Source organism: Anoplophora glabripennis, unplaced genomic scaffold (assembly GCF_000390285.2).
Source record: "Anoplophora glabripennis isolate ALB-LARVAE unplaced genomic scaffold, Agla_2.0 scaffold133, whole genome shotgun sequence".
Taxonomy (NCBI): Eukaryota; Metazoa; Arthropoda; class Insecta; order Coleoptera; family Cerambycidae; genus Anoplophora; species Anoplophora glabripennis.
Window position 1 is genome coordinate 586,628 of NW_019416244.1, and position 12,568 is coordinate 599,195.

Genomic DNA, 12,568 nt, shown 5'->3' on the forward strand with positions numbered 1-12,568 from the left:
GGCTTCTGTTTAAAATTTGTTTACTTCTTGTCTAGTACAAACTCTGGATTTATTTGCTTTATATCCCACAGATTTTTTCTTTAAAGATATTAATTTCAAAAATTTGATATCAATACTCCACGTAGTTTAATTTTTCTGCTAATAATCCGGGCGAATTAGACCAAACATGCCTGTTTCAAAAATCGGGCCTAACTCGAATTTTATGAGCTTAAAATTAAGTAAAAAAATATGCAGAATAAAATCCCAAATTTGTGTATTTGTGGAGGTCGAGCGTCATATTGTTTATAACAAAAGAAAAAATAATAATTGCTCTTTTTTCAGTTTTTCACTTATATCTCCGAAAATAAGCCTCTTAATCGACGTGAGGTATACTTATCTATTTTGTTCCTGAGGAAATTTGCTACAAGGATAGGCTTTTGCGAAAGCTCGCAAAATGTTTTTTACATTGCACAATTAGCGGTGAAAAAAAAATGTGCAAAATTTTCAGCATTAAATAAAAAAACGAATTTTACTGAAATTGGATGAAACTACAGAAAAAGATAACTGTTGAAGTGTTCAACAAATACCCGCAATCCGAACCACCAACTTCAAAATGGCGGTCTACTGCAAAGTTATAGAGTCGAAAATGCGAGCGCGTAGATATATCTTCTGCCCAAGTCAAGATATCGAAATTCGGTAAAAAAAAAAAAAAGGATAAAAAAGTTATTAACAAAAAAAAACAAAAAAAAAGCTAACTAGGGTCCTTAACTCTGCGGTTTTTTAATATACAGATTTCAGATTACAATTACATCAAATAGTGCTTAAAAAACCATGAATTTAAAAAAAGAAGTGTCTCAATCCGACCAATAGGTGCCGAGACAATTTTTTTCTTAAAAACGGTATTCTGGCTGTTCTATTTAATATTTTGTAATAAACTTGGGCTCGTTGTAAAGTAGAAGACTTCCTTTATACGCTGTATTTTTTTGAATGGATTCGGCTAAGAAATGACCATGTAAACGTTCATTAAAGGCAGAGTGATACGCGCGGCGGCCCGTGCGGCTGAGCGGTAGCCAGGAGAGGGGAGCGCTGTGACGTCATAGTGCCCATGCTGCGCTCGGCTTCTCAACTCAACTTATTTTTTTCCACTCTTTCGAATGGTGTAAGAAAAAGTATGTGAAAGTTGTCGCCAGACACCGAAAAATACATTTTTATTGACTTTTCACGTTTTCTTTTGTAACTTCATTATGCTTTCGATATTTTAAAAAGTAAGGTCTTTTTACGTATTTAAAATATATAATTTTTCAAGTTAATGGTTTACGTTGTAGAGCGCGTGATTTGAACTTAAAAATCTGAAATTTACGCAAACGCGAGACAATGTAATTACCTTTCCATTCTTTTTTACCGAATTTCGATATCTTGACTTGGACAGAAAATATACGCGCTCGCATTTTCGACTTTATAATTTTGCAGTAGGCCGCTATTTTGAGATTGGGGGTCTGGATTGAGGGTATTTGTTGAAAACCCCAATAGTTTTCTTTTCCTGTAGTTTCATCTAATTTCAGTCAAATTCATTCTTTTTATTTTGCAATGTAAAAAAATGTATGCAAGTTTTCGCTAAAGCCTGTCCTGTAGCAAATTTCTTCAGGAACAAAACCGGTAAGTATACCTCATGTCGATTAGTGGCTTATTTTCGGAGATATAAGCGAAAAACTGAAAAAAGAGCAATTATTTTTTTTTCTTTTGTTATAAACAATATAACGCTCGACCTCTATAAATACACAAATTTGGCCTTTTATTCTGTGTATTTTTTACTTAATTTTAAGCCCATAAAATTTGAGTTAGGCCCGATTTTTGAAAAAAAAAACCTAATTCGCCCGCACTATAAGTAAGCTAACAGAACATATTCATTTATTACCATTACTTTTTCATTACATTTCTTGCCTTTTCCTGAATTTCATTGGTAATAAAGTCATCTCTAGCGGCAGCAGATGCTTCTTTAATAACGAATGTAATATTTTCTTCGTCACTTTCATTGCTATTCATCTTTAAACGACTTAGACAAAAACTTCCGCTGACAGACAACTGCGATACACATCTATTTTGTTTTTAATGCAAGTTTCGACGTAAGAGTTCGATAAAGTTACTTTATTAAGCTCTTATGTCACTTTATCAAGCTCTCACCCCCTTTCCGATCTAGATTAGCATGATGCACTTTCCAAACTAAAAAGAATTCGGAATAAGACATTTTCTAGAGCGGTAGCACAAAAAAATATTTTTCATTAGTTTTTGCTAAACATGTAGTTATGTGTATACAGCGTGATGATGAAGTTTGGAACAGAATTCATAACTTTTATACTAAGTAATTTAAAAAAAAAACGCCGAGACAGGTTGATTTTGTTCTCGAGAGGGGCATTTTTTAATATGATTCAGTTGAATACAGGGTGGCCCAGAAAAACTGAACGGCCAATAAATTTGTTTTATCTTATGGAACACCCTATATATTTTTTCATATTGGGATAAAGCTTTCTCTTGCGAATACAGTGATTATTTGCATTTGTTTCATTTCCAAGTACAATTTCTTTTATGTAATTAAATAATTTTTTGAAATGAATGTCATTTTCTCGCCATATCTCGCTTGTTATTTGAGATAGACCCATCAAACCTTACATCACTGTATTCGTAAGAGAAAGCTTTATCCAAATATGAAAACATGTACAGGGTGTTCTATAAGATAAAACATATTTATTAGCCGTCCAGCTTTTCTGGGTCGCCTTATATACAACTGAATCGTCTTAAAAGATGCCACTCCCGAGAACAAAATCGACCTGTCTCGGCGTTTTTTTAAAAATCACTCTGTATAAAAGTTATGAATATTGTTCCAAACTTTATCATCACGCTGTATTTATTTCTTCTTTTATTTAATATTTTCACCGATGTTTTGATCCATCATTCGAATATTCGGTGCGGTGGCACCACTTGGACTCTTTCTAATACCAAAAGAAGTATGAAATGAGGACCTCTATAATTAAATCATGTATTTGTCATACTGCGTCGGAGACAATGGCGGATTTTGCAAATTGTCCGTGAAAAATGGGCTCGACAAAGTTCCAATGCGAACGTAAAAAACGGCGGCGTTATTTATGCGTTTAGAAAAGCGCTTTGTGGGCTGGCCATGTGGCGGCCCCGGAGCATTAAGCGGAGCGATCCGGTTTAACGCGATAATGACCCCTGCATCAATCAAAATTCGCGCGGCGCTGCCGACCAGACCCGTGAATAAATTAGCAAGGGATTTACCTAAGGCGCGGGGGTCACGGAAATATGGAACTAAAAAAAAAGCTGGTGTTCAATGCGGCAATCAAGTTATACAGTGTGGTCGGTGTTTGTTGGATGATGTTAAAAATTATGAAATTCCTCAAACAGTGTTATATTTTCAGTAGCTGTCACTCAAATTTACGATACAAAATTTTTATTTGCGTATTCACACCGCCAGATGACGCTTTGATATTTTTTTTTGTCTCCCAGAAACATAACCTTTTATTGTTTTTATTGCCTCTGGAAAAAACTTTTCATTTTTAAACTTCTTTCTGTTTAGTTTTTTTTTATATTTTCAACTGTTTTCGAGATACGAGGGCGGGTCAATAAGGCCGTGACTTTTTGAATGAAACACAGGTTTTTATATAAAGTTATTTTATTTTTCAACATAGTCTCCTTTGAGTTCTATACCAACGTTTCTCCAATTTTTTTATCCCTTCCGAAAAATATGATTTGTCGAGGTCATCAAAATAGGCATTTGTTTGTGAGATAATTTCGTCGTTGGAGTAAAATCTCTTTCCGCCGAGACATTTCTTCAAGTTTGGGAACAAGAAATAGTCACTCGGGGCTGAATCTGGAGAATAGGGCGGATGAGGGAACAATTCGTAGCCCAATTAATGGATTTTTGCCATGGAAACTGCACATGTGTGCACCCTTGCATTGTCCTGGTGGAAAAGAACATTTTTCTTGGCCAAATGCGGTCGTTTTTTTTTTTCAATTCCTCATTGAATCGACCCAATAAGTTGGTATAATATTCGTCATTGATTGTTTTCTCCTTTTGAAGGTAGTCAATGTGGATTATAACTCGTGCATCCCAAGAAACGGTCGCCATGACTTTATTGGCTGACAAACCCACCTTTGCCTTCTTTGGCGCCGATTCACCCCGAGAAACCTACTGTTTTGACTGCTGTTTGGTCTCCGGTGTGTTGTGGTGGATCCACGTTTCGTCCACGGTTACAAAACGGCGCAAAAACTCGTCCATATTGCGGTTGAACAACGCCAAACATTCCTGCGAAATTGTCACACGGTTGTGTTTGTGGTCGATTGTGAGCAAACGCGGCACCCATCTTGCGGAAAGCTTTCTCATACCCAAGTGTTCATTCAACATTGAAACCACTGAGCCATGTGAGATGCCTATGGCTTCCACAATCTCTCTCACTTTCAATCTCAGATCGGCTAAAACCATATCGTGAATTTTTTCAATTGTTTCGGATGTAGAGACCTCAACTGGGCGTCCAGAACGTTCGGCATCTTCCGTGCTTGTACGGCCACATCGAAATTCACTTTTTTCCATTTTCTTCTCAAAACTCGCGGTAGTCTGCTATCAACGGCTGCCAAACACCAACTAAATGACGCAGCTTGTTCACATTTAGACAGAAGTCAACTGACAGTTGCCTGTTGACAGGAGCAGTGTTGCTATTTCAATTAAGAGGCGGGAAATTCAAAAAGTCACGGACTTATTGACCCCCCCCTCGTATGAGGTTGACTTTCTTATCCTTGGCCTTGGCTTACAAAATAAAAATATCGTTTTGCAGAGTAAATCTTTGTGAGACAATTTACAACCATATTTGATGAGTAGCTTAATATTTAATTCACATCAATGGTGTTTATAAATCCCAATCATTCTGTAAAATAACTTTAAATACTTTTTCAAGGAAATATTTCTATTAACTATTAACCTTTTTCCGTTTTTGATATATTAAAGTATGTTATATCTTAAATGTCATTGCTACTATATGCCTACTGATACAAAGCACTAGCGATCTACTAATCATAGAACAATGAAAGCACAACTAGTGTACGAATTAAACTTTTTAGCTACTGATATTGTGGGAAACAACTGTGTGGCTAGAGATACCGTACAGTATTGAATACCTGCAGTATTTAATAAACAACTAAAATCGTTCGTAGTAGAGTACTTGCTTGTCACAATATAATTAGTTTGTTTCGCCTAGTGCAACACTTCTCATACTTTCATAACATAGTCTTTCCAAAGTCAGTTGAACATGTATAAAAACGCCTAGCAATAAAATTTAATCAGTTTCATAGGCGTCCTTAAAAAAGTTTTCTGCTAAACGTAAAAAATTATAATAATTTTTATATACTTAATGTGTAGAAAATTTCTATTATATGTTCATTTGGCCAACAACATATTTTAATTATGTCCTCAAGCAATTTTATTATATTGATGGTAAATTTCGTTTTGTTCCGTTTCAAAAGGTCTCCAAAATGCCATGTTGTAAACAAAATATTTCTCTTATTTCTCCCTTTTGCGATGAATGATTAATAGAAGGTGCCTGTAATAAATTAAAATTACCTGAATCACACCAAATTCCGCATTGCTGCACTGCACTGCTAGGCAATTTGTCAACCACTTGTCAGCAGCTGAGGTTTATTACCCAGTTCGGCTGTCTGTTTACGCCGTTTGCCCGCGCGCGCATTCTTCAACTGGGCGACCAGACCTGTATATGGATATGGCTAAGTAAATATGGGAAAAAGTTTTTCAAATATTTCAATACCGAGTTGCTGCGTCAGCGACCGAACCTGGTACATACTGCCAACCTCTTGATTCATCAATTGAGATCGGAAAGACTACACCTGCAGATTATTACTTCGCGTTCTTTGACGGTAGGTACAAAAAAATCCTTTTGTCGGTGGGCCTTAGGTAGTAGTGACAATTAATATATGACACACCTTGTGGGTATAATCTTACACAAAACATGCAGATAGACATTCAAATAGCTAAATTTTCGGTCGTTCAAAATCCGTCTGTTTGGTGATTCTGCTGACTAAAGATCTTAGCTGTTTTCTAGGTATTACGGTTGTAATTCAACGCTGGTCGAGACCTGTAGTCTTCAGAGTAGTTGTTTCCTACAATATCGTTAGTTACTACGATTTTGTTGAGCTATTATGTTTCCATTTGCTGTAAAAAATGCCTTTCCAGAATATGAACAATATTCCGCTACTTTTCCACAATGGAACACATGTTACGTCCCTAGCTACACTTCTTGTAACTTTTATCGTCGTTTAATGAATTCATAATAAACCGAATCGAATATTAAACCATCTTGTTTCACCCGGATCCCATTATTCCCTCGATTGCTCCTCTATTATTAGGCCTAATTTGGTGGACTGCCAAATTTTTTTCATTATTCTGTACGAAACATTAATCTTGAAGCAGTTACACCTGCACTCAATTCACAATTTTAGACGGAAATAAAAATTTGTATATCAAGCTGTTAAACAGTATTAATGGTGGTAATTTAAAGATAATAGATTTGACAGGTATATTTGTAATCTAGAGAATGATTGTCTTAGCACAATCATTATACAACCACACAAACAAGAAGTGGTCTGTTTGTTCGGTCAAACCATGTTTTTGTTAAAATTTTTGGAGAAAATGTCCCCAAATCTTAAAAAAAATAGGTTTCGGAAGATTTTAACCCCCTGATGGAGCTAGTCCATATACTGGATTCCTTAACTCTACGCATGGGCGTCACCAAGAGGGGGCAGGGGGGGAAAGCAGCTCCCCCCCTAGAGATTCGAAAAAAATACACACATTTTCTTAAGCTGAGAAAATATTAGTTTGGAAATTTTTAATAAAATATTTTATTTACTTCAACTTTAATTTTAAAAATTAAAACACTACTGTATTTAAAAAAAAAACAATTTAGTATAAATATTTGTTGACAAAAGAATTTAAAAATTTAGCTCTGGAATTTAAAATTAAAAAAATAAGAATAAAAACCTGGCTGAGAAATGCTATGGTACAAAATCATCTCAATAGCTTAGCAATGATGAGTATAGACAGAAAACTTATTTTTGACAACCATTAAGATTTTATTAATAAAGTGGTCGATACATTTTCAAAAAATCCGAGATTATGTTTTACCTAATTTTCGTAAAATTTCTAATTTTTTTTAGTCATTTATGTATATATTTTTTGTTTTTTTTTTGTATTAAAAAGGTTTTATTAAAAATATTTAAAAAAAAAATAATTCACTGTAGGTACGTACCTATTTCTACTTATAATTTATATTTTTCCCATCATCTCTCTTATCTTGCCCCCCCCCCTCCCTGCCCATTGTCTGACGACGCCCCTTGACTTTACGCCTATATTTTCGAACCCGATGAACACGAATTTGAAGTCAGTTTAGCATCAGCCTCCACTATTTTCGAGAAAATGCACTCAGTTTATGCAAAAGGGCGTTTCACGAAAATACCAGAGAGGTATGCTCTTTAGTGTTCAATGTTTTTTTTTTTTACTTTAACGCTTCCGCGTCCAGCGAACTACTTTGTCTTCAAAACATCCATATAATGTGTCGTAATAATACTAAGTCATCTCCGGCGACCATTGATTCCACAACATGGGCTCGCAACGGAGACGTCGAAATAGGCATACGAGCCTCACATTGGGCGTCATGTCATTATAATACATGATATGTATCGGGGATTTCGCACTCCATGGTATCAGAACGTGGGTCTCGAATGCCTATTTCGACGTCTCCGTTGCGAGCCCATGTTGTGGAATCAATGGTAGCCGAAGATGACTTAGTATTATTACGACATGGCGCCCAATGTGGGGCTCGAACTCCAAGGGAGGCATCGACTGCCACCTACTCCCCACGTTCTGGTGCCATGGAGTGCGAAATCTTCGATAACGGCACGGTTACATCACGACATGGCGCCCAACGTGGGGCCCGAATGCCTATTTCGACGTCTCCGTTGCGAGCCCATGTTGTAAAATCAATGATCGCCGAAGATGACTCAGCATTATCACGACATGGCGCCCAACGTGGGGCTCGAATACCATTTTCGACGTCTCCGTTGGGAGCCCATGTTGTGGAATCAATGGTCGCCTAAGATGACACAGTTATATCACGACAAATGGGTTTAGTTTTCTCTTTTTACCTCTAACCTTATACTCCTTTTTCAACATCCCACTTACTCTGACACCTTTAAAGATTTATGTATTTAAAAAACAATTGAAAAACCAACTTTTTTGCAGGTACGCCTATTGATTTTTTTTTAATTGTCGAATACCTACACCGCGAAAAAAAATTATTTTCAACTCCGTGTAAGTAAGCCTCACAAAAAAATTGTATGGAGTAAATAAATTATTTTTCACTGATCTATCACTCTGAAATTTTCTGTAGATACGTAAAAGTAATACGCCCCAATAAGGACTGTCGACAAGAACAACTCGAATTGTTTCGCATTCCTCTCCTAAAGATTTCACCTTCATTACCCGGTATTGCTCTACAAAACGATCTTTACCTAAAAAAAAACGGTAGCAGCGCCTCGTAATAGGCGTTCTTCCCACAGGCCGGCGGTATTTTTCATGTGTTCCAGGCCGGTTACACAGCGGCGCGCTTTTTTCCCGACAGCACATACCAGCGCACCATTCAGTAATCATACAAATGTAATTAATGAATCTCGGTGATTAATAGCCGTCGTTCGCGCCGCAGAAGAGTGGCCGCCTCATTAGATTTATTACTTTTTATACATTTTTATGCTGTACGCGCTCATATCCAATTTAGGGCTGGAAACAATGGCTCGTAGGTCGGCAGCAGGCCCTCATTATCCGCAATGGACTTCATGCAGTTAATATTTGAAAGTGTTCTGTTTTCTGTTAAAATGGCACGTGCAATTAACGAAAGTACAGTTAAAATGTTAAGTCCTGACACACTTGTGTTGGGTTTTAGTCTTTATAGAGTTTATTTATCATTTCCTAGATTTATTTGATTCCTTACACTTTTTAAAAAACTATTTTTTTACAATTTACAATGTAAATATTCTTAAACATCTGTAATTCTAACCTCCAAATACGTCAATATGTGTAGTTGCGTGTTTTGACACTATGGCGCTGTAATTTATTTTCAGATCAGATTGCAGTATTTGGTCTAGGTCTAGGGACTTTATACGTCAGATACCTTTAAATGAACAACATATTTACTAATTTTAAACTCCCCCCATCTTATTAGTCAAAAGGAAACATTAGATGTATTACTAAACATTCAATTTAATATAAAATTACGATAAATAAGGTCTAACAACGAATTTAATGCTTTCAAAATTTCCTCTATGTTTTTAGTCAGAAAGAGGATTTATAAAGAGCAGATAGGGCTTTTCAAAACTGAATAATTTTTTATGGATGAAATTAACGGTTTTTGAATCAATCTGTCAGGTAGAAAACCAGTTGGTGGTAGAATACGATTAGTTTAGAAACAAGCTTTTACTATAGACAACGGAATTTTCAAAGGGAATTTTCTTTTGGTTATTTCACCTCGCCCTATTACTACTATTATGGCTAAACACCAACGCAAGGAGACGAGCAACCCCCAACCTGGAAATTTTTGCCGAATCCCCACTTTGTCGTAGGGTAGGAATTTTTTACTTGCCTAACATTGTTTAGACAAGGGACCAACATCCTTTCCGAGTGATGGTTTGTTTTTCTATACAAATCTCGACTAAATTTATATAGCTTCTGTGAATACACCAACATACAGGCCATTGGAAGATGGACGAGCATCGCGAGCCTTCTCTGGATCATCAGTGAGCACCCATCAAAGTACTAATTAGCCGCGATGAGCGTTGCTACTTGGATTTTATTTATGTTAAGAGCAAAACGTCATATTTTAATACCTTTTGATATTAAAAATTGGTACATTTTTGCTTAAACAACGAAAACTAACAAAATCGTATTGACTTACCAATTCAAAATAATGTTTAGCTTGTAACAAGTGCTACCTGTTAAATTGGTTAAATCAGAAACACGTATTCTTGCCACGGCTGAAATTAAAAATCAGTTTGATGCAAAACCGATTTCCATCGGTATTTTTCTAAAAACACCCATATGAATATTGTGACGTAATTGTTATTGAGTGGCTGATCAGTGACTAATCCTTAATTACTGCGTCACAATATTCCTTATCGACTGTGACACTTGTCACCACCATAACCAATACAGAAATCACAATATAATCTATAAGGACCCTGTTAGTTTCTTACCCAATTACGAATTGCTGTGTTTTCCTAACATTCTTTGATTATAGCGGATGTATTACTAATAATGGGCCTAAGAGAAGGGGCGAAATCCTTGAAACAAAATGACTATCAAAAGCAAAAAAAACGAAAATATAATTTCAACTTTGACACCCTGTATCTTTTTTCAGGGCCACATTTTTCTAAGACATATTTTGCCCTTGGACTTTTGTCCATTATTAATGGCCCACCCAGTATAACAAAAAAAAATTGATTTTAGTGGATCATACAATATGGATGTCCCCTTTACATACAGGGTCGGAAACTCCCCATGGTTCATCGGCCGTTACGTGAGAGCGATAAAGTAAGTCATAGAAATCCATGCGGTAGAGAAGGATGGCTATAATGAAGGCGTCTCATAATCACCGCCCGTTTCGCCCTTCCACAAATAAGATCCACTTCCACTTGTAATTCAGCGACCGGTGGTCATTTTTGTTTTCGTCGTTTGCCTTTTCTATAATAGATGTCACTACTTATACAATTTCGACTTCGTATTCCGATATGTTAATACAATCCGTTAACAGAGGGCAACACAAATTGTCTAAGGTGAGGCGCAGCCCTAGAAAAAGTGATGCCAGATCTACAGGTTTTTTTGGAATTGGGGAAATAGGGAATTTTGCTTTATTTCTTGGGATTTTTAAGTCATTTTAAAAAGTATACAAAAGTATACTTAAATAACAACTAAATGAACTTTAAATGCAGCTGAGCACTAAACTCCATTTGAATAACTTCTCAGTAGGGGAAACAAGGTCACTAGATCTACAAACAGAGGTATCTACTAGCTACTGTAAAAAGTTTTCTTTGTTACGCGTTGTGCTGTACTCTGTTAACGGATGGTATTAACATATCGGAATACCGAAGTTGAAATTGTATAAGTAGTGACATCTATTAAAGAAAAGCCGAACGACGAAAACAAAGATGACCATCGGTCGCTGAATTACAAGTGGAAGTGGATCTTATTTGTGGAAGGGCGAAATGGGCGGTGACTATGAGACGCCTTCATTATAGTCATCCTTCTCTATCGCACGATTTCTATGACTTACTTTATCGCTCTCACGTAACGGCCGATGAACCATGGGGACTTTCCGACCCTGTATATGTAAATCTTGTAGTAATATTATTTGCTAGCTCGTCCAGCTCATTTTACAGGAAATAAAACATTAAAAAAATATGTAATAAAATATGGAGTAAAAACCGTCATTAGAATCTCAAGAAAACTGCTGTTCTGTATTCTACGGTCTAACTTCCAGTAAAAATCTTATTTTGTCAAATAATTTAAATATGTATATAAAACAGATTCTAAAATTTTACGAATTTGTCGAAACCAGTTTAATCAAAATAATTTGGTAGTATTAATTTTTATCAAATTTGATTAAAATTTTATTGTGGGTAGATATATGTCTGGTGGTTCTACTAGTGGATGATTTTAACCGATGTTTACCAAACATATCCGCTTTCATTTTATTGCCGGACGAAACTTTAGTTCGCAGAGTAGTTATTTCTCACAATACCATTAGAAAATTTATATTTTGACATAGACCTATGTATTATTTTATGAATTTTTTAAATTTTGTTCGATTACCACCATAGAAGTAAACAAGCTACAGGTTACGTTTTTTCATTGGGTGGGTTTTAGAAGTTATCCGCTTGTCTATATCCGAAAACAATGAATTATAAATTACACTCCTTTGGCTACTTTATAGCGCAGATGGTTTTATTTTGTTTCGGGCCGGCCGTTTTCATATTAATGATAGATATAATTGAGTTTTATCCACATTAAGCCAGAGTCCATTAGCAGCACAGAGTTATACTTTAGAGTTAATTATAATGACTGATATCAATAACACTGTGTGTTCCTCGCAGGGACGACCAACCCAAGAGGCCGGCGCAGAAGAGGAAAATCAAGTCCGTCAGTCTGACCACGTCGGAGTACGCCAGCGGGTTGGCGCCTAACAAGAAGAGGAAGAAGAAGAAAGACGTGAATTGAGATTGGTTATGTTGATATTAATATTTTCTTAATAAAGTGTATATTGTTTTTAAGGATTTTGTTAATTATTTGGACACGCAGAGCAATTAGAGCAAATTTTGAAAATAAAAATTAATTTGAAGAGCCTGTCAGAATTACGCAGTACTTGAATTTGATTGACAATATTCGAGCATGCGCTATGCTTACTGCTTTATACTCGGCAAGTGTTTTCGTCGCATATAATTAAAAAGTTGGAAAAGGGGTAAA

The 12,568-nt window shown here is 36.0% G+C and overlaps 1 protein-coding gene across 1 annotated transcript in view; it reads left to right on the plus strand.

The window, feature by feature from the left end:
* Positions 1-12,353, plus strand: part of LOC108904441 (probable ATP-dependent RNA helicase CG8611) — a 34,582-nt gene extending 22,229 nt beyond the window's left edge. Inside the window, exon 8 of the mRNA XM_018707003.1 lies at positions 12,199-12,353. Within this exon, the coding sequence (XP_018562519.1) occupies positions 12,199-12,322 (124 nt within the window). The 3' untranslated portion in view covers positions 12,323-12,353. The remainder of the gene's footprint in view (positions 1-12,198) is intronic.
* The last annotated feature ends 215 nt before the right edge of the window (positions 12,354-12,568 follow it).